Source organism: Notolepis coatsorum, assembly GCF_963971535.1.
Source record: "Notolepis coatsorum genome assembly, chromosome: 20".
NCBI classification, from domain to species: domain Eukaryota; kingdom Metazoa; phylum Chordata; class Actinopteri; order Aulopiformes; family Paralepididae; genus Notolepis; species Notolepis coatsorum.
Window position 1 is genome coordinate 69,718,971 of NC_140184.1, and position 21,602 is coordinate 69,740,572.

The 21,602-nt window shown below is 41.1% G+C and overlaps 1 protein-coding gene across 3 annotated transcripts in view; it reads right to left on the bottom strand.

Annotated features, from left to right (window-relative positions):
* The window catches only part of usp10 (ubiquitin specific peptidase 10), a 105,320-nt gene that overhangs the window by 42,754 nt on the left and 40,964 nt on the right, over positions 1–21,602 (bottom strand). For all 3 annotated transcript variants that reach the window (XM_084337722.1, XM_084337721.1, XM_084337720.1), the window contains exon 2: positions 17,524–17,592. In XM_084337722.1, coding sequence (XP_084193848.1) covers positions 17,524–17,592 — 69 coding nt within the window. The remainder of the gene's footprint in view (positions 1–17,523; positions 17,593–21,602) is intronic.

Consider the following 21,602-nt stretch of genomic DNA (forward strand, 5'->3'; position numbering starts at 1 on the left):
TTGAAAAAAAATGTTAATTTCTAACCCTGGCTGGTGGTATGACTTGCTGGCTGAAATACGGACAAGAGGGAACTAGGTAGCGGGGCTCTATTACTTTTAACATGTGCTTAAACCCAGGGCGGCTACGTGGCGTAGTGGGCAAGGCGCTCGCCACGAAATGCTGGAGACGCTGGGCTCGTCAGTTCGAGCCCAGCGCTCCACATTTGCTTTCAGTTTAGCTGGTCGTCCGTACTAATACACATTGGCCGTATTAGGGGGTGGGAAACTGATGGGTGGGGATCGGGCGTTGTGGACAGCGACTCCTACAGGTCGGTTGGTGCGCCTGCGCAGTAGAATCAGGAAGTGTCGGGGGCAGCGTGAGCCTCCCACGCGTTACTCCTCGCCACTGAGAGATCGAGCTGCGCAGGTGAAAAGATGCGACTGCTGTTACCTCAAGTACCGGAGGGGACTTGTGCTATGTATGACTTAGTCCACATTGCAGCCGGCTTGTGGGAGGCAAGAAACAGCGTCCGTGACAGGGGAGGGTTGAATTGGATGATACGAAATTGGGATGGGAGAAAATATAGAAAATGGGAGAAAAAGTGGATAAAAAAAAAAACATGTGCTTAAACCCAGTGTTCTCGACAACAGAGTATGGTCGCAGATCTGCTGCTATAAAAACACATATGGCGTTTGTTATTGCTTTGGCCCGGTCTGGATTAATAGCGAGATGCTAACGGGGAGCTGGGTTTGCACTAGGGTCTGTTTCTTCCTTGTACCAGTGATAATTCACATTCGGGTGATGCCGTTTCAAATGCGTGATAACGTTTGCAATAAAGTTGAACAATGACATAGCTCTGGCTTGTCAGTTAGTATTGACTCGCTATCATACTAAGGCTAATATGCTCTTGTTCAGTGTAGCTGCGCGCTGCACGGAATGAACAAACAACATCCGGTTAGTTGTGCACGTTATATTAGGAACGGGGGGATTTAAGTTCTGCAAAAAAAGGTTCCGCACCGTTGCAATCGTTCTGTGCACAGCGCGTACTGTACCGGAGGACCACATTGACGCGGTACAGTACGTATCCGCCTACCGTTACACCCCTACTACTTATACACCTACATATAACCCATATAACTCTGTATATAGTATATACCATATATATATATATTTATTCTTAACATACTTATATCTATTCACATCTGTCTGTACATGCCTGCACATAATCATTTTGTAAATCTGTAGACAGTATCTATATCTGTTAGGGGTGGAACGGTTCACAAAATCCACGGTTCGGTTCGTATCGCGGTTTTGGGGTGGCGGTTTTCGGTTCAGTATACGTTGTTTTTTATTTATTTATTTGGTTTACAGCGGTTTGCCTAACCTCTTCAACCCGTGCGGTCCATCGGCGGACCGCAAATGACATCACGTCATAAATCAATCTCTCCAGCCTGTTTGACAAAAGTATAGTTTTATTTTACTTGTATTTTATTTTTTTTATTATTTTTTAAACACATATAAACAAACATGACAACACACGATAAGATACACAAGCATTAATACACAGTGTATATCCAACGAAATTACCATTTATACCAATGTCTTATACAGGATATACCCCTAATACCTGTTATCTAAAAACCTACACACATATGCTCCAGCTCAAACCCCCCCCTCCCGGAACCGTCTTTGGATAGTACCTCCATTATCCCTCGCTCCTAACCAGACACTACCATTATAAGCTAGCTTTTATTCTCTCCACCACTTCTAACCACATTGTCATTTTGGATTCATTGAGACCCAGAATTCTTGCTGTAGATATTTCTTGATAAATCACATCGAGATATGTAAGAAACCAAACTTTCCGGCACATTTTTTCCGGTTGAAACCAGCGTGATGCGATCAGCTTTTTAGCTACTGTGATACCCAGGGAGCGAAATAAACTTTTTGACTCACCGGCCAGTGGCGGGTAGATGGGAAGAATCTACCCGCCAAGCATATTTCTTACCTGCCAAATTTTTTTTATCAACATTTTGACTGCCGGGAAACGCTGTACAGCGTCATTCCCGGCCATGCTCAAGTTGCCGGAGGACGCTGTACAGCGTCCTTATATCAATATTTCAAAAATCTGCGATCGGATTCATATTTCCCCTCCGCTGGCCTGAGATCCACCAGGAGGACCCACTGAGCTCTCTGGCGGTTCAGGAGCGCCATCTGGTGGCCGATCGGCGCAATCGCCAAACAGGAAGTGCTATGGAGGTTGTGCTGGTCGGCCATATTACTTCCGGGCACTCTGTTTGGCTCCCGGGACTCGATCTCGACACAATACATAGCGATCAATTGCCAATAACTCGATAAACAACATGATTTGGACATATATACTATTATACAAGCTGGAAATGGACCCGATATTTCTACATACCATAATAGGTAAATGACTGTTCCACGCTCATCGCCCAACGGCGCGAGGAGGATACGGTAAGATTCAGCGTTATTTTTGATCGTATTCCATATAAACTGTTATTATGAACATATCACCCACACTAGATGAATGATATAACGCTGCCCACGGAATTATAAACGATCCCCCGCCCATCCGGTCATCATCAGATCATACGTAGATCATTCTAGAAGTACGTCCAATTGAAATTTTTTATATCGCCCCGATTGCCATCAAACTGTATTTCATCATCAATATAATGCATTTGGGGCTATATATCACGTTCTGGAGAAAGCTGCAGAAAGAGATGAAAACATACTTATACATTAGACCATACTTTACTATGAATATGTGAATGAAAAAGTTTAACGTTGCTACACAATACATATAGGACTTTGAATGGGCCCTAATAATGGCAATGTAGCAATAGAATTTAAAAAGTTATAGCCCTGCAAAGAAGGGGAATTTCTCCATAGACAAATAGCGCTGGCAATCCACAGTCATTTTCCGGATTAAAAAATATATATATATATTTTATATAATTTTTTTTTTTAATAAAATATATATTATATAATCATACTTGTAGTTGTATTATCTGCGAGACATCGCCACCACGCAATAAGTCAAAATGCTCGCTATCTGAAAACAGCTCCACTGTCTGTGTGTATACTTGAGTAGCCTCCAGCTCCAGCAAGGATTCTCCGGCGATGCAGCTAGACCCTATACTAATACTCTACATTCAGCATGCAAGGATTCGCCGGCGCTGCAGCTGGACCCTATTGGTATAATATTGCGGTTCTTTGGTCTAATCACATTCATCAAGCCCTCAGCTAGAATACGCATTGAATTAATGTTATAAGACATTGATATCAGGAGCTATCTGTAGCTACTGCTAGCCCGCTAGATAACGTTAAGACAATTTAGTTTACTGGGACATATAGATCTAACGTGAGCTAGCTAACAGCTAGCTAACGAGGGAACGGAGGTATTATGCACTCGAGTCGACTATTGCTGGAACATGTTGATATCAGCAGCTAGCCAGCTAGATACCGTTAGACAATGCCTCGTCATGTATTAAACTAAAAGTGAATAGTTGACTGGGTCATTGTTTAAACAGTAACGGTAGCTCATGGAGGTCCGATCTAGACTAGAGCAGACTGCTACCATTCTGAGAGCTTAACGTTAGCACTAGAGCTGCGGGCGAGCTGCTATCATTCTGAGAGCTTAACATTAGCACTAGATGCTGCGGGCGAGCTGCTATCATTCTGAGAGCTTAACATTAGCACTAGAGCTGCGGGCGAGCTGCTATCATTCTGAGAGCTTAACGTTAGCACTAGATGCTGCGGGCGAGCTGCTATCATTCTGAGAGCTTAACGTTAGCACTAGATGCTGCGGGCGAGCTGCTATCATTCTGAGAGCTTAACATTAGCACTAGATGCTGCGGGCGAGCTGCCATCATTCTGAGAGATTAACGTTAGCACTAGAGCTGCGGGCGAGCTGCTATCATTCTGAGAGCTTAACGTTAGCACTAGAGCTGCGGGCGAGCTGCTATCATTCTGAGAGCTTAACGTTAGCACTAGATGCTGCGGGCGAGCTGCTATCATTCTGAGAGCTTAACGTTAGCACTAGATGCTGCGGGCGAGCTGCTATCATTCTGAGAGCTTAACGTTAGCACTAGATGCTGCGGGCAAGCTGCTATCATTCTGAGAGCTTAACGTTAGCACTAGATGCTGCGGGCGAGCTGCTATCATTCTGAGAGCTTAACGTTAGCACTAGATGCTGCGGGCGAGCTGCTATCATTCTGAGAACTTAACATTAGCACTAGAGCTGCGGGCGAGCTGCTATCATTCTGAGAGCTTAACATTAGCACTAGATGCTGCGGGCGAGCTGCTATCATTCTGAGAGCTTAACGTTAGCACTAGATGCTGCGGGCGAGCTGCTATCATTCTGAGAGCTTAACGTTAGCACTAGATGCTGCGGGCGAGCTGCTATCATTCTGAGAGCTTAACGTTAGCACTAGATGCTGCGGGCGAGCTGCTATCATTCTGAGAGCTTAACGTTAGCACTAGAGCTGCGGGCGAGCTGCTATCATTCTGAGAGCTTAACGTTAGCAGTGGCACTAGAGCTGCGGGCCGCTCTGTGTTGATACGAGCAGAAGCCAATTGTATCCCGCTGCAGGGCTGGCCCGGCTGGGCGGATATGACTCGTTGCCAAGTTTTTTTTCAAAATAAGAATATCATACGAACCGAATGCTGCTAACTGCCGGAGCCATCGATATTATGACTCTAGCTGCGCTTGGGCAGGAAATGAGACCCGCACAGATTTTCAAAATAAGAGTATCGTTATGAACTACACGTCTACACGCCACACGGCGGGCAGGGCTCTCAGTGGCAAGCGCCAAAGGTAAAAACTGAGCGCCCCTGGCGGGCGGCAGGCTTTAATTTCGCCCCCTGGTGATACCCGATAAAACCAATCTCTTTAGCTGTGGATGTACTGCAAACTCAAAAACATCATTCAATAGTAATACAGAGGGGTGTACAGGTATATTCCAAGATACGAGTTTTGATAATTGTTGGGTCACATCTTTCCAGAATATCTTAACTGGTGGGCAGTCCCAGTACATGTGCATAAATGTCCCTTCATCCCCATTTGTACATTGGGAGCCTTGTTTAAGACCCATTCTGTTCAGTCTTATAGGAGTCAAGTATGTCCTGTGAAATAGTGATGCACGATATATCGGCCGCCGATATAATATCGGCCGATATGGCCGTTTTTTTACACATCGGTATCGGACCGATATCAAGATAGGGCCGATATAGGGCCGATATTATTAAAAAAAAAAAAAAAAAAAAAAAAAAAAAAAAAAAAAAATGTTTCTTCTTTTTACATGTTTTGGTCTTAAATAGTTTCAAAATATCAGTCATTTCTGAAAATAAGTTACAAAAGTAAAAAAATTATGCGTTTTGAAAAATAGCTTTTTATTTGATTATCATAAAAAAGTGTTTTCTATACAGAGATATCGACATCGGTAAATATCGGTATCGGCCAGAACAGCAATATTAATATCGGTTATCGGTATCGGCCACAATTTTCACATCGGTGCATCACTACCTGTGAATATAGTTAAGATTGATTTGTTGATGGTCCGGGTTCCTTGATGTAAGCCGGACATTTGCCCAGGCTTCTTGCCAATCAAAGTCACTTTCCAGGTCTGGTATATCCCTCCTCCAGACAGAGTCTAGTTGGAGGGTTTCATACGAGGACGTTAGTAATTGATGATAAAAATCTGAAACTAAACCTCTCGATGTCTCTCTTTCATAGAAGAATTTGTGGTATCTGTGGTGTTCAATTGGTATGTCTAATGGAACACCGTGAGACTTCAAACATAGCCGTAACTGTATGTAAAAAAGCCATGTGGACTTGGTGAGATTACATTTTTTGCATATTTCTCCATAACTACAAAAACCCTGTTTGTTAAAAACATCCCCTAATGAGTGTATGCCTTGCTCTTCCCATATAGGGAATCTTATAGGTCGTTTTTCAATTAAGAGTGCATTGTTATTGAATAAGGGAGTATGATTGTGCCATTTATGTGGGTTAGGATATTTTTTTTGTGTTTCACGCCATATCCGGATCGCATGAGTAATTATGGGGCCAAATTTCCGTTCACAATGCTTGATTGGTAGTTTAGTGTATGCTATGTCCTTCAGTCTATGTGGGGCTACTATGTTTTCTTCTAATTTTCTCCAGGATACTAATGCTTGGGGATCAAACCATGTTGTCAATGGTCTTAATGTGTATGCCTTAAAATAGTGGAAAAAATCTGGAAATGCCATGCCACCGTCTGCTTTATTTCTCTGTGCGGTGGATCTTTTTATACGTGGTGGTTTGTTATTCCAAATAAATTTGTATGTGGAGGAGTGTAATCTTTTCCAGTAACCCTCTGGAGGGGGTAACGGTAGCATTGAACTGAAGAAGTTGATTCTAGGTAGTACGTCCATCTTAACTATTGATATCCGTGCCTGTACTGAGTTTTTAAGTTTTGCCCACCTATCAAGGTCGTCTTTGATTTTGTTTTGGATTTTTGTGTAATTGTGCTTCACCGTTTGTCTTATGGTGGGGAATATTTCCACTCCCAAGCATCTAAAATGTTTTACCATAGGTATCTCTCCTGGGAGGGTTATATCTTTTTTTGCAGGGGTGTTAAGTGGAAGGAAAGCCGACTTCGGCCAATTTATCTTGAATCCCGATAAATCACCAAAGTTCTCAATCAACTTGAGCAGATGAGGCAGTGTGGTGTTGGGGTTTTGCATGAACAGTATTACGTCGTCCGCATATAAACTAATTTTATGTTGTGTGCCCTTGATTACGATTGGTTGTATGGATTGGGATTGTCATATATTGTGCTAAAGGTTCTAATGATAGATCGAATAGTCCGGGACTAAGAGGGCAACCCTGTCTAGCTGAGCGTGATACCGGAAATATTCCGGAGGTGATTGTACCTGTAGTAATCATGGCCGATGGGTCTTTGTATACTACTTTAATCATATCAATGAAACCTTTACCTAACCCCATCTTCTCTAATACTGCCCATAGATACGACCATTCCAGCCTGTAAAAAGCTTTCATTGCATCCAGGGACAGCATCGCCTTAGGTATGGTGTCGTCCTTGTCGGCATCTAGTACGTGCAGATTTCGTCTTATGTTATCAGTGATCAGGCGGCCTCTTATGAAGCCAGTTTGGTCCGGATGAACTAAAGACGTCATATGCTTTTGTAATCTGATGGCTAATACCTTAGAGTACAGTTTGATATCGGTTCGAGGAGGCTTAAGGGTCTGTAACTACCGCACTCGGTGGGGTCTTTGTCTTTTTTGGGAAGGACTGTTATGAGTGCAATATTGTCGTTTTTATGGAAGTTCCCCTCCTTGACAGAGTATAAGATCATATTTAGTAATAAGGGTCCAATTATGTCCCAACAAGAAAGGTACATTTCTGGTGGGATACCGTCTCTTCCAGGAGCCTTACCACTTTGCATTTCGGATATGGCCTTCTTGAGTTCCTCTAGTGTGATCGGTGTTTCTAACTGTTTAGCGTCATCCTCTAAAAGTTTAGGGAGAATAATTTGATTAAGATATGTGTCCATTTTGTTTTGATCGAAGGTCGTTTCTGATTTATATAAGTCGGAGTAGAATTCTTTGAATGTATCGTTTATTTTTTCAGGGTCTGTTTCAAGTACTTGTTGTGCTCTAATGGTAGTTATATCTGCAAATTTTGCATTAATTCTTAATCGCATGGCTAATCGCATGTGTTGTGAAGGATCAGATTAAACCGGATATATATATTTATTTATGGATATATATTGAATAGTATTTGTATATCGTTTGATATCCCTTGTATATTCCTTGTACATATACACGGAATATTCCTTTATTCTACTACAGCCCATAATAGTTCATTCTCTTATTGGACAAAAGGACCAGGCGCCAGGGACCAGCCCCTGGCGTTCAAGTTCAAAAGGTACTTACTAGCCCCGGCTCCGCGCAGGAATACGGCTACCGAAAGCAGAGTGGCACTATTTGTCCACCGTGCATATAAATATGGCGCAAGAAATGTAGAATTCCTCTTAGTCCTTTACCCTTCTAGTAACAGAACGTGAAGCCTCACCCCACGATACCGCGTGCGGTGTAGTATGGCCTGTTTGGCCTTAGAATAGCAGTGAGACCTCGTGCGAATTAATAGCTGAATTGCCAGAGTTTGGCACCGTATTTCTATTAAGTAATAATAGTCTATTATGTATGGTGCATCGTGCGTAGGCCTGCCACGATAACACATTTTGCTGGGCGATTAATTGCCCCCGAAAATATCGCGATAAGCGATATTATTGCGACCGGTTAGAGCATTTTTTTGAGAAATTTATTTCCCAAAACTTTTATTTTGAAGCCCACCGCTCCGTCTTTTCCGGTGTTTAAGACTTTTATTTTGAAGCCCACCGCCCGGACCGGAAGTATTGTTGTGATTATCCTAGCCGACAACTTGTCTCGTCCGGTTGTGTTTTTTAGTTTTAACGTTAGCTACTAACGTTAGATGCAGCTACTACAGGCAATCAACGATGAGGAGGAAGCGTCAAAGCAGTATTATAATAGAATAGCTGTGGTGCGTAGGCACTGCAGCACGACTCGAAAACGACCCGTTATAATAAATTAATTCATGTTTAACTTGTCCCCGTCTCCAGTCCTTTGACTAGCCCCACCCGTTCATTGTAAACAATGATGCATGTAATTGTATTAACGTTATTCTGTGTTATTCTAACGTTACACTACAAATAACGCTACTTGGTTAAAAGGAGCAACACTATTGAGAAATGTAGTTAAGCTATGTGGTGTTGCCCCACGGAGCTCCTGTGCTGTGCTCTGTAGTAAAGCCAGCGGCCCGCCTCCCAACACGGACAGTGACTGACAAGGGGCACTGGTTCCGCCTCATTAAAACAAACGCGCAAATAGCAATTAATCGCGCCCGTCAAAATCATTGCATTCATTTAAATTATCGCGGCAATTAATCGATTTATTGCTTATCGCGGCAGGCCTAATCGTGCGGTTAGAGTTCTAAAGTGAGCAGCACCCCCATCGCTTCCTCGTGTTATCTAGAGTCTTAACCAGGTTGGGCAGACCACACGTGGTGCTTTCATCCGAGGAGTTCTAGGCGAGGACCGAGTGGACCTGTACATTGGATTACCTACCCGACGACTGCTGAGCCCTATGCGGCATGGAATATATATTTGCTTTGGTACTTTGATTCGTGGAGCGGATAATCGCCAACACCGGTGAGTGTTGGATCTACCCCGAAAGGAGTCAAGGTGAGACGGCGCTCAGACCAGACTGAGGTCGCCTCGCTTCTTCTTCACTGTGGAGCTACAGCTACAGCTACAGCCTACAAGAGAGCCAAGGTGTATTCATCTGTGGATCAAGATTCTACTGCACTGTCTTCTGTACGTGAAGTCTCCCTAGACATCGTTGACCAGACGGGATACTGCCGACGGCTCTCCTACCCCCCCTACCGGCCTACAACCGGGAGGACCCCTACAGTATATCCAGCTATAATCATTAAGTGACCATAGATATAATTCCCTAAGAGCCAGGTTGTATACTTGCTTCCTGCGTAACCAGAGATTGGACATTCAGTGTTGATTTGCCTACGAGTACTCATTTGCCTTACAAGAGCATTCAAATCATAAACGTAATAGTGAATGTTATATGTACCTTTTGCTATATATTAAATATTTGATTATTACCTTTGTGTGGACCTGGTTTCATGGTGGGAAAGTGTTCATCATATTTAGATATTGTGTACTGTATGGCCAGTAGTTAAAGTACATAAAGCGGTAGTGGTTTAATGATACCATACTTATCAATACAGTCAGGGAATTGTACCCCTCAGTTACAGCATGGCTAATCGTTTTATTTTTCAAACGTATTCAAGTATAAACATCATAACCATGTCACAACAGCATTTATAATGTATATTATCATCAATACGTTAGTTTACCAATAGGTTAAAGTGTTATTAGATAGATTTTCATTTTAGAGTTATTTAGTTCGCTTTTATATCTCTTATTATTCGGGATAATAAACCACACAACTTAACGTTATTGACATATATTGAAGCACAGTTAGTTTCTCTTCCCTATTTTTAGCATGTAGCAACAATTAGATTTTAAATTTGTTTCAAAATGGTGCCACCCTGATCAACATAAAAAAGCTACTGTACATACAGTAGATTTCATTATCTGTTCTTATTAGGGATATTCGATATTGGCTTTTTTACCGATACCGATATTGTCCAACTCTTAATTTCCGATACCGATATCAACCGATACCGATATATGCAGGGATTCCCCCGCCAAAAAACAGAATAATTTCAGGTAATTAACATTACATATCTCTTGTTGTGGAATTAACACAACATTATGCATACTTTTGACAATAAATAAAATCAGAATTTGTTCTTACTTGCCTGGGTAAATAAAGGTTAAATAAATGTAAAAATAAACTGATACCGATAATTTTCGATATCACATTTTAATGTCAATATCGGTAGGCCGATAATATCGGACATCCCTAGTTCTTATGCACGCCTGGTGATTACTGCCTGGTGATTAGTTACTGCCTCTGCATCCCTATAACTAGGGATGCCCCGATCATGTTTTTTGCCACCAATACCGATCACCGATCGTCTTGAGCCATATCGATAGTTTTTGGTTTTATAAAAAAAATATATTATATATATATATATTATTTTTATTTTTTTATATAAAATATATATATTATATAATTATACTTGTAGTTGTATTATCTGCGAGACATCGCCACCACGCAACAAGTCAAAATGCTCGCTATCTCCACTGTCTGTGTGTATACTCTGCTTTGGTCAAATCACATTCAGCATGCCCTCACCCTACTCCCTCAGCTAGCACCTTTCGTGACTGCGATGCAAGCCGGGGCTCGAATATGCATCGAATCAATGTTATAAGACATTGATATCAGGAGCTATCTGTAGCTACTGCTAGCCGGCTAGATAACGTTAAGACAACGCCTCAGTGAACAATTTAGTTTACTGGGACATTTCGTTTTGAACAGTGAGCTAACGTGAGCTAACGTGAGCTAACGGAGGTATCGCGCACTACTAGACTATTGCTGGAGCATTTGTTGATATCAGGAGCTATCAGTAGCTAGCTGGCTAGATACCGTTAGACAATGCCTCATGTATTAAACTAAAAGTGAATAGTTGACTGGGTAATTTTGTTTAAACAGTAACAATAGCTAGGTAGCTAACGTTAGCTCACAGAGGTTGCATGCACTAGAGCAGGGCTATTCAACTAAATTGTTCAGGGGGCCACATTGTCAGAAACCCAAGGGGCCAGGGGCCGGACTGCCACGGCGCCTCCCCATGCTATGTCAATATGTACACTTGACACAACACGCAACCACATTTTCACAACTTTTATTTAACTACATTGCAAAAGTAGTATACTTTTCAAAAAAAGTGCTTCATTTATGTGGCACATCTGCAACATCTCCTGCAGAAAGTGCTTCATTTATGACTGTGCAACAACTGCAACATCTCCTCTTCAACATTTCAATATAAAAATAAAATAAAAAACAAACAAGTGCATGATGTGCATCTGAACATTCTAACATCAACACTTGAACAAAAAAACACATTTATAGTGCAGCTGAGCTTATGAAAAAGTGCTTCATGTCTGTGCAACAACAGCAAATCACAGCATCTTATTAGCACTTATTGTCCACTCTTAACTCTCAAACATCAGGGGGGTGGGGGGCAGACAGGCCTAGCCTACATACACACATCTAATGAGAGCGATTGCACTTCTTTGACTGGGCAATGGCAGAGAAAGAGGGTTCATAGGAAGTGAGGGCTACCTGCAAACAGTGATGCAAATGCTCATTTGTCAAGGAGGCATGTTGCTTGTTTTAATGGCATTCATGTGAGAGAAACTGGATTCACAGGTGTATGTTGAGCCAAACATTGTTAGCACAGATATTGCCAGCGTTTTTATTTTGGGGAATGTCTTGACATGAATACACTTTATCCAAAATGTTGTGGTGGATTCATTCTCAAGTGCCTGCTTCAGAGCAGATGATGCTTGCATGTCAATTATTTCAAGTTGCAGGAGACCTTCATCAATGTGAAGTGATGCAAGGAACTCTTGTCCTTTTGTGGAAATAGCAGCTACATTGGCAAATGGGTTGCTCACAAAATGCATCAATTCTCTGGACATGTCAAATTCATCAAATCGACTTGCAAAGTTTTCCCTCAATTTATCAATGAAATCTATCATTAATTGAGTGACTTTTGGCTCAATTGTGCGTGTTAACGTTGACATGAAAAGAAAAAAGTTATTAAAAAAAAAAAAAAAAAAAAAAAAAAATTATTTTTTTATTATCATGTAATCTTTGGCGGGCCGGTCAGAATCATCCCGCGGGCCGGATCTGGCCCGCGGGCCGCCAGTTGAATAGCCCTGCACTAGAGCAGACTATTGCCGGAGCTTGTTTACACGGGTGCGGGAGAGGCAGGAGGAGGAGCGGCAGTTTGCAGCTCCTGTGTGTCCGAGAGTCAGCGAGTGAGATATCCGCTAAGAATTGGATCATGTTTTTCGATCGGTCTTCACGATCGGCGAAAATAAAGCATTATCGGAATTCACCAATCTCATATTTATACTGAATATCGGCCGATGCCGATCGATCGGGGCATCCCTACCTATAACCGAACAATACACACATGCAGGGCTGTACACTGCAACGAGATGATGGCAAATTGCCCCTTAATTTGGCCCGTGCGAGTGGAAAATAATATTTGGGGGCAAGGTTGCGAGTAGTGATTTCAACCCTTCATTCGCATTTCACTCCTAAATTAATCCATACAAATTGGATAAAAAAAAATAGTAAAACATTAGCCTACAACCAGGGCTGTACAGTGAGACATAATGTTGCGGTTGTAATTTCATTAGACAGACCAGCGCGGACCTTTAATAACATGCAATTTAATTGACACGAGCAATGGGCTAACGTTAGCTGCTAACCAAGTTATCAATTAGGACTATGCTAAGCTAACTAGCTAGCGTTAGCTGCTAACCCTGGAAAATGCTCAAAGTGGACTCCACAACACTAGTTCCATTCGTGAGGAAAGGGGGTGGGTTATATTGACAACGCTTGACAACAGAAGTTTAAACAGAAGTTCATATTTATTGGTTATTCGTTTCTGTATATCATCCAGTTTCCATCTCAGTGTGTTAAACTCTTCCGGTTTACATTCGTGTGTGATGTCATCACCTACGGCAGCTTAGACGATCAAAACGCGAACCTAGAACAAAACCCGAGGGGGGGGGGGGGGGGTTCGCTCTCTCGTTCGTTCTCGCCCCCTCTCTACAATGATTCAATACAATGATTTAAAGTAGCCAAACGTTACAGTATAAATACTAACTGGATAGTTGATGATAAACATTTAATTTCATTATCTGAAATATTCTAAAATCATTAAGTCTGCTATAAGCCATTATCCCTTTGTGTGTGATTATTATTTTCTCACAGTAGTGTGTGTGTATATATAAATATATACATATATGTGTGTGTTTGGCTAAAGTGGATAGAAAACAGTACTGTGCAAAAAAAAAGGCACCCAAGAGTTTTTATATAAATGGTCTTAGATGTAAATAATTTTTTTTATTAGTGTGTCAGTAGACTACTCTTAGTACATTTTCATTATATTATTTTTTAAAGCATCTTCATGGTTTAATAATGCAAACATATGTTGCAGGGACTTATTATAATCATCATATTGGCGTGACTGTATGCATCAAAGGGTTAAATCAAGCATTTTTAAGTGCTTTAGAGGAAATGTAAAAATATCGCGATATATATCGTGTATCGTGATATGGCCAAAAAAGTATCGCGATATCATTTAGAGGCCATATCGCCCAGCCCTACTATAATGGTAAAATAGTTATTTAAAAATTTGCCCCTAAAAAAATTCTTTGCCCCTAAATTTCTCATTTAGGGGCAAGTGTGCCCCTAGTAAAAAAGCTTAGCGTACAGCCCTGACATGCCTCGAACCGTGGAGGTCATGCCTCGAACCGTGGAGGTCATACCGAACGGTGTACGGTTCGAATGCGTACCGTTCCAGCACAATTATAAATCAATCTTCATTACGACTTTAAAAACATAGCCATTAACATTACATAGGCCTACACACATCTTGCCATAGCGTTAGCAGTTTGTACAACACAACGCATGTTGAACTATGGTAGCCCGCCAGCTAATACAGTCAATGCAATGTTATCGTAGCTACTAGCTAGCAGATGAGAAAATGGGAGTCTGAGAGGCGGGGTGTTTAAAGACAATGATAGGCGTTTATTCAACATCCAAGAAGGCCAACATACAACTGTGTTTACTAACTCCAACTGGGACTATTGCCGCTTTTCCACTGCATGTTGATGTTATGAACTCCTCCTAACGTTACCGGAGCTGAAGGTCCGTGACACTAAAATGTCCCTGCGGACCCGCCAACCCATATAGTTCCAACCCACCACAGTTGCACTCAATATTTAAATAATGTTAGTCTAAATAAATGTAGACAGATAATGTACGTATTTTAAAAATAGAATGAACAGAGCAGTGTTGTTTTGAAACAGTACAGTGTGTGTGTGTGTTAGTTTGATGTATGCTGCAATTTATATTGATGGCCTTCTAATTTGTTTATTTTAAATAACAGTGACACTTTTCCCTTTGATAAGAAATCCAGCCATATTCCTTTCATTGTATTTCAAATACTGCACTTTAATTTCAAGCCGAAAACGAATCTTTCCATTAAGAACTGACAATCAGGGAATTTAAACATTGTTGACATTGTTTTTTTGTGTTTATAATTAACACTTTGATCGCCGGGGTTAAATTCATAATTTACCATCCCTCGCCAGCCCTATTTAACATGGAGAAGTTCCCCTTCTTTGCTGGGCTATAACTTTTTAAATTGTATTGCTAAATTGACATTACTATGGCCCATTCAACGTCCTATATCTATTGTTCAGGGTGTAGCAACGTTATACTTTTTCATTCACATATTCATACTAAAATACGGTCTAAAGTATAAGTATGTTTTTATCGTTTTCGGCAGCTTTCTCCAGAACTTGATTTATAGCCCTAAATGCATTATATTGATGATCAAATACAGTTTGGTAGGAATCTGTGCGAGAAAAAAAAAATGTCAACTGGACGTGCTTCTAGGAGTTACTACGTATGATCTGATGTTGACCGGATGGGCGGGGGGTCGTTTATAATTCCGTGGGCAACGTTATATCATTCATCTAGTGTGAGTGATATGATCATCAGAGCAGTTTATATGGAACATGTTAAAAAAAAAACGCTGAATCTTACCGTAGCTTCCTCATAGCGTTGGGCAATGAGCGTGGAGCAGAGATATTTCCAGGTTGTATAATAGTATATACGTCCAAATCATGTTGTTTATCGAGTTATTTGCAACCGATCGACATCCATTGTGTCAAGATGGAGTCCTGCTAATGATAGCGAGTGCCCGGACGAAATATGGGTGAGCACCACTTCATCCGCATCACTTCCTGTTTGGGCGAGCGGCCGATTGGCCACCAGATGGCGCTCTTGAACCGTTGGAGAATTGAGAGGGGCTCACCAGTACATATAATGTCTCCGGGGGAGAAATATGATTTCGATCACAGATTTTTGAAATATTGATATCAAAGACGCTGTCCAGCGTCTTCGGCAGAATAAGCATGCCGGGGAAAGACGCTGAACAGCGTCTCCGGCGATTAAAGTGTTAAAGAAAGGAAAGTCTAGTGCTGGCTGAGCATATTGTTTGTTTCTTTGCACTAAGTTAATACTTTGACAAATGTAGCCTATATTTTTCAGTCAGTTCGGTCTTTGTGTGCCAAACATTATTTAAGGCTGTAAACACTGTAAACTTTTTTTTTTTTTTTTTTATAAATGAGAAGCATGTTAAGATTTTTTAGTGTAAAACCATTTTTATATATATAAAAAAAAAAAAAAAAATACGTATATCGAACCGAACCGAAAACAGTGACCCCAAAACCGTGATACAAACCGAACCATCCATTTTGTGAACCGTTCCACCCCTAGTACATATCCCTACCTAGTACCTACTCTCACTAGTTATGCTGCTGGCCAGTATGACTACTACCATAGTGTCGTTATACCTGTATCACTGTACATAATCTAATCTTATTGACTATTAGTTTGGATCACAGAACTGAGACTGTGGCTATAAGCTCAGGCGGAATTCTCCTCCCCTACCGCTATCTTGACTGCAACACTATTTTGCAAGGACACCGTCGCTGCATCCTGGGCTTAGCACCACCCAGGATGATTATGATTGGTTTAAAGAAATATAAACAAGCAATTTTCCTCCATATACCAGTATGATAATAGATTCAGCAGTCAGACCTTAACACATTCTGTGCCATGCAGTATGCCCATCTTATACCACTCTCTGCCAGCGCTGTAAGCCTATGGAGTCGCTCACCTTCTTTGCAGGGCTATAACTTTTTAAATATTATAGCTATATCGACATTACTAGGGCCCATTCAACATCGGTTATCTATCATTCCGGATGTGGGAACGTTATATTCTTCCATTGCCATGTTAGTACCGTCGTGAATATAAGTATGCTTTTGGAGTGTATAGCAGTAATTCCTAGAACGCGCGTTATAGGCCCCGACGCGTATTACACATAATCGATTGCCGTTTCGTTCCTATACACGCTATATAATTTTTTTTTAATGCATATGATCGCTATACATTATGCTCCATCATGCGTGAAGGAAAGGGGGGGGGGGGGGTCGTTTATGATTCCTTGATTGTCACTAACTGCTTTCTTTAGTACGACGCCATACATTGATCGGATAGATTGCAATGAAATAAATGGACAATCGAGCTGGAAATAACGTTAGATTCCTCTTACCTGTGCCCGATGAGACTGGAGGAAAAATATTCCAATTATTTGATGTCGATCTGCTAGATCCATTTTCCATTTGTATGACGCAATAAACGCCGAAAGCATATTGATTCTTGCGTCTCAAAAGCGATCCCATGCACTCGAGTGGTGTATGTTGATCAACATAACACGATATCTCTGCCGGAGCTTTTTCCCCGATGCACAGAGCGCCACTTCCGGTTTAGAGTAGAGTGCAACTCGCCCAAAATCCACCAGGCGGCGATATTGAGGCGTTGCAATATCAGACAGGGTCCAGCTGGCTCCCGGAGCCTTCCTGGATGAATTATGAATGCCAATAGCGAATAAAGTTAATAACGATCATAAAAACTAGTTAACTCGTTGTTGGCGCTATTCGATAGGCGGGCAATAACGAGATAACTCGTCTTTGGCGCAAGATGTGTTAACATAGTGTGGAGAGAGGTATGGCAAGACTATTAACTATTAGGTTTATGTATTTATGGGTGGCAACAGAGTAATAGTTTAGGTTGTGGGTTGGGGGGAACAAGGGAAGGAGAGAAAGGTTCGTCACAGGAAATGTTTTCTTACCTCAACATAACACCGTGGAGTCACAAAAAACTGATTGATCTCATCAGGGCTGAACTCCCCGAAGATGTACTGTGGGAGCAAACAAGCAAAGTCGTAAGAACAACAGAAAATACATTTATTCAGAAAAGGGAAAATATGTAATGTGTGTTCACACCAGCCTGGTTTAGTCCGGTTGAATCGAGTGGTTCGTTTGAGGAGTGAATGCAAACCAAAAGCAGGACTCAAGAAAACGTGCATGTAATGAGGCTGATTTAGCAGTTTTTTGTTTTGTTTAGTTGACATTTCCTCTATATCTCCAAATGTGTGATTTTTCATCATCATGTTATTATTTTCGCAGCTGGTATCAGTCAAAACAGTAAAATAGTGGTGATTATATATATATATATAAAAATACCTTGCTTGCATAATTCAGGTGACAGTAGCCTAGACAGTGGAGTGGCTCATAATAAATTAATGGTAGTGAATAAATGGTGAATGTGTACGTTATTCCCAGAAGACCCACATCATTCTGGTCCCAAAAAGAATGCCATTTGATTGAGTTTACATTTTAACAACACATGTTCCTTAGATCCCTTCCTGCGTCTTGTGATGGAGGCACACAAGGCTGGCTGGGACAGAGCAAGGAGATGCTGTGCCACGCCTAGGAAGGGAGGCTGTCACTGACAACACAGCTCCCATGGTAACGTGGACTTAAATCACACAATTTATGAAAAACCAATATAATATACACAACTGAATTTGTATTTAAAAGAGATTATAATAAATGTAATCCACATTAGATGTTCCAACTGGGATTTTTTTGGAGCAATTTCTTTTGTATGTAGTGAAGCTGTTTAGGCCACGTGAGCGGATCGGCGCGGCCGAGAAATCCGCTCTTTAAAGCTTGGTCCGCTCCGCTAATCGCTCATGTTGACCCCACCCCCAAGTCGCTCTCCGCTCGCTCCCCGCTCACCTTGAATCGAGCGCTCCCCGCTCCCCTAGCCAGATCGCTCGGCAGTTTTTTTTTCTTTTTCTTTTTTTGAGCATGGTGTAAATTAGCTCAAACTACAACAGTCTACACCCCCTGGGCCCCTTAACAATTGTTTGTATCGAGCCGCATTGTAATTGTAGCCATTCTGCAATGTTAAATAACGTTGTTTATCCATTCACTAGCTCTATTAAGCGATGATAGGCTAGCCGAGCCACAATGCTATGGTCGCTGCCATTAACGTTAGCATGTAAGCTAACGTCAACAACAATGGCGTCGATACTTTTTCTAACAGGAGTGAGTGTGGGCGTCTCTACAGTGACAAAGCCTGAACAGGATATCACAGGTTCACCCTTCTCATTGGTTGAAAATGGCCTTCATGTTTGTACATCGCCATCTGTTGCTTTGGCATTGTACTGCATGTATATATTACATCAACAGTGTTAAACCACTGTGAGCGGCCTGGAGTGGATTGGAGCGGAGGAGAACTCTCGCTCCGGACGTTGCGCCGACTCATTTTAAAACCCACACCTCGCTCACGTCAAAACCGCCCGCTCCACGTGCCGCTCACATGGCCTGGTTGACATGTTATTATTTTTTTATCATAACTTTAGATTTTCGCAGCTGGTATTGTTCAAAATGGCCAAATAATGTTGTGATACTAAACAAATACCTCATATGAATAATTCAGGCGACAGCAGCCTGACAGTGGCTGACAGTTTACTGGCAGTAAATTGGAAAACATATAGTGGCCTATTTCATAACATTTATCCACGTATATAACCTTTATCAAAAAGGTTTTTCATTCAATTGTAGCGTGAAATGAATGAAATGGGGCCTTGTATGGGGGATATGCGTTGCCAGATTAGATTGAGAAATTGTCTTATCCTCTTCATACACCATGCTTAATTATTCCTGCACATCCTGGCAACCCAGAGTGAACAAAAGTAAAATGTTTGACTATTTTAAACAAACTTAGGTCAGGTGTGAATGCGCCGTAAAAGGGAGAAGAGATACTGTGGAAACAAACTAGCAAAGTTGTAAGAACAGAAAGACATTCATTCTAAAAAGAAGATGTAGAAGATGAAACCACCAAGCATACAGAGACATTTATTCTAAAAGGATATTTCTAAAATGTAATCCTTGAGATTATTATTTTTTAAATTAATCAATTATGCATTAAATAGGTGAAACTTAAAAGTAGTCTTTTACATAATGAAAACCCAATGACAACCAAAGAGTTCTCTCTGGTTAAAGAAAAAATCATACAGGCAGACAGACCATTATTCCAACTTTAAGTCTACAGCTTTCTTAGAATGCAACAGTGATTTGCATGAAAGTAACAGAGACCTTTGGAGAAGTGATGAGTCATGCATTATTAGCATGGCACAATGTCTCCCTGTGGTCCACACAAGACAGCTAAGTCAAACAGAGCCTTGTTGCATGTAGGCAGAATGGGGCATATTCTAAAGAAGGTGTGTCGACCACAAACAAGGAAGTAGGCTAAGCAGCAGCTTACTTCTTTTAAGTACATTATTGTAACGTCACTACTGGCGTCAAGTCTTTTGAATAACAAAGAAATAACCAAAAAGAGCCCCGCTTGATCAACTCGTGTCCCAGTGCTGTCCCGAATGTATCCTTCTTTAGTTTTATGTAGGCCAATGTCGACTTTTAAACATGTCACTGCACATGTTCTCCTAGTACTGCAGACTGAGAGGACATCTTTGGAATGCGACTTGGGTGACCCTAAAATCCCCACGGTTCAAGCAGGGATTACCTCCTGTCTGCAACACAAGGCCCCTCCACTGGGGAACTGCTGTGCTGAAAGTCGACAGCAGAGGCCAGTCAAGGAACAGCAACATCAAGTCACTTGAGGTGTTTGCACCACCAAACGGCACAGGGTGGCCAATAACAAAATTAAAAAAGTTACTATTTTTTCTAAAGATCGCGATTTATGCATAAATTTGATATATATGATATCTTGCACATGACTCTTTCACTAGCTAGCCATGCAGACATTAGCTAGAGTGATGTCTCAGTCGACTGTCACGATAGAAACCAAGCTTTTTAGAAGGCATTCTAAATATTCTCAATATCTGCATGACGAGTGAGTAGGTGAGTGAGTGACAAAAGATCCCAGCCAGATCATCATGACTGAGTGAGTGAGTTAGTGAGTAGGGCTGTCAAAATTGGCCAAAAATTACATTAGAAGAATATAAAAAAACGCATAGGTTCGAACCATTCGAATATTTATTGTTGCACATTATGTCCACAAGAGGGCAAACCAATACAATAGGAGACATAACTAGTAGGCTATATGTCATTTATTTAAACAAAATAAATATCAACATACCTACAGCATACAAAAAATAGAATAATGTATTATCTCAATCTCTCAGAAGGGTCCGTCTCTCTGAACAAGATCAAATTAATGAAAGTTCCCGGTATATGGAACGGACATTTATACAAAGCAGCGTGCCTCTGAAAAAGGCGTGACAAATATCAAACGATATATTTTCCTTGACATTAAATGTGAAATAGTAATCGAACCATTGGGGATCCGTATGATGCTTCTGTCAATTCATTATTCAATATCTGTTCAGTAAGCCTAAAATAGCCTATATTAGGGCTGCCGCGGTATTGATTTTTTCAATACGTTTTTTTCTTTTAAATGTAATGTTAAAATAATTGGTTCCTAAATAAACGTTTCGAATGCATTTATTTCTGTAGTAGTCTATTCTTTATAGCCTCTAGTCTAACGTTACATGTCTATCTTTATTCCAGTGTTGTCATTAACACTATCAGTGCCACTTGTTAACATGGTAAATAAAGCATGGTTGAATGCCACCACCCACTTCAATGATAGTGTTGTGAACGCATAATCTCTGTCTTAAATTATGGCTATGTGTCTAATCTGCCCGTCGTTTATCAATGACTTGTTTGCAGTCAACATTGTCGAGACGGATTTTTTTTCTCTTTTTTTTTAATCAGTTCATTTCCGTTTTATAGCATTTTGAAAAGCCCTAGTTTTTCAGGAAAATATATAGATTCCGTGATAAACGCCCTTTACTGGAATATTATGGCATACACAAAAAACGTTGACATTTTTCGG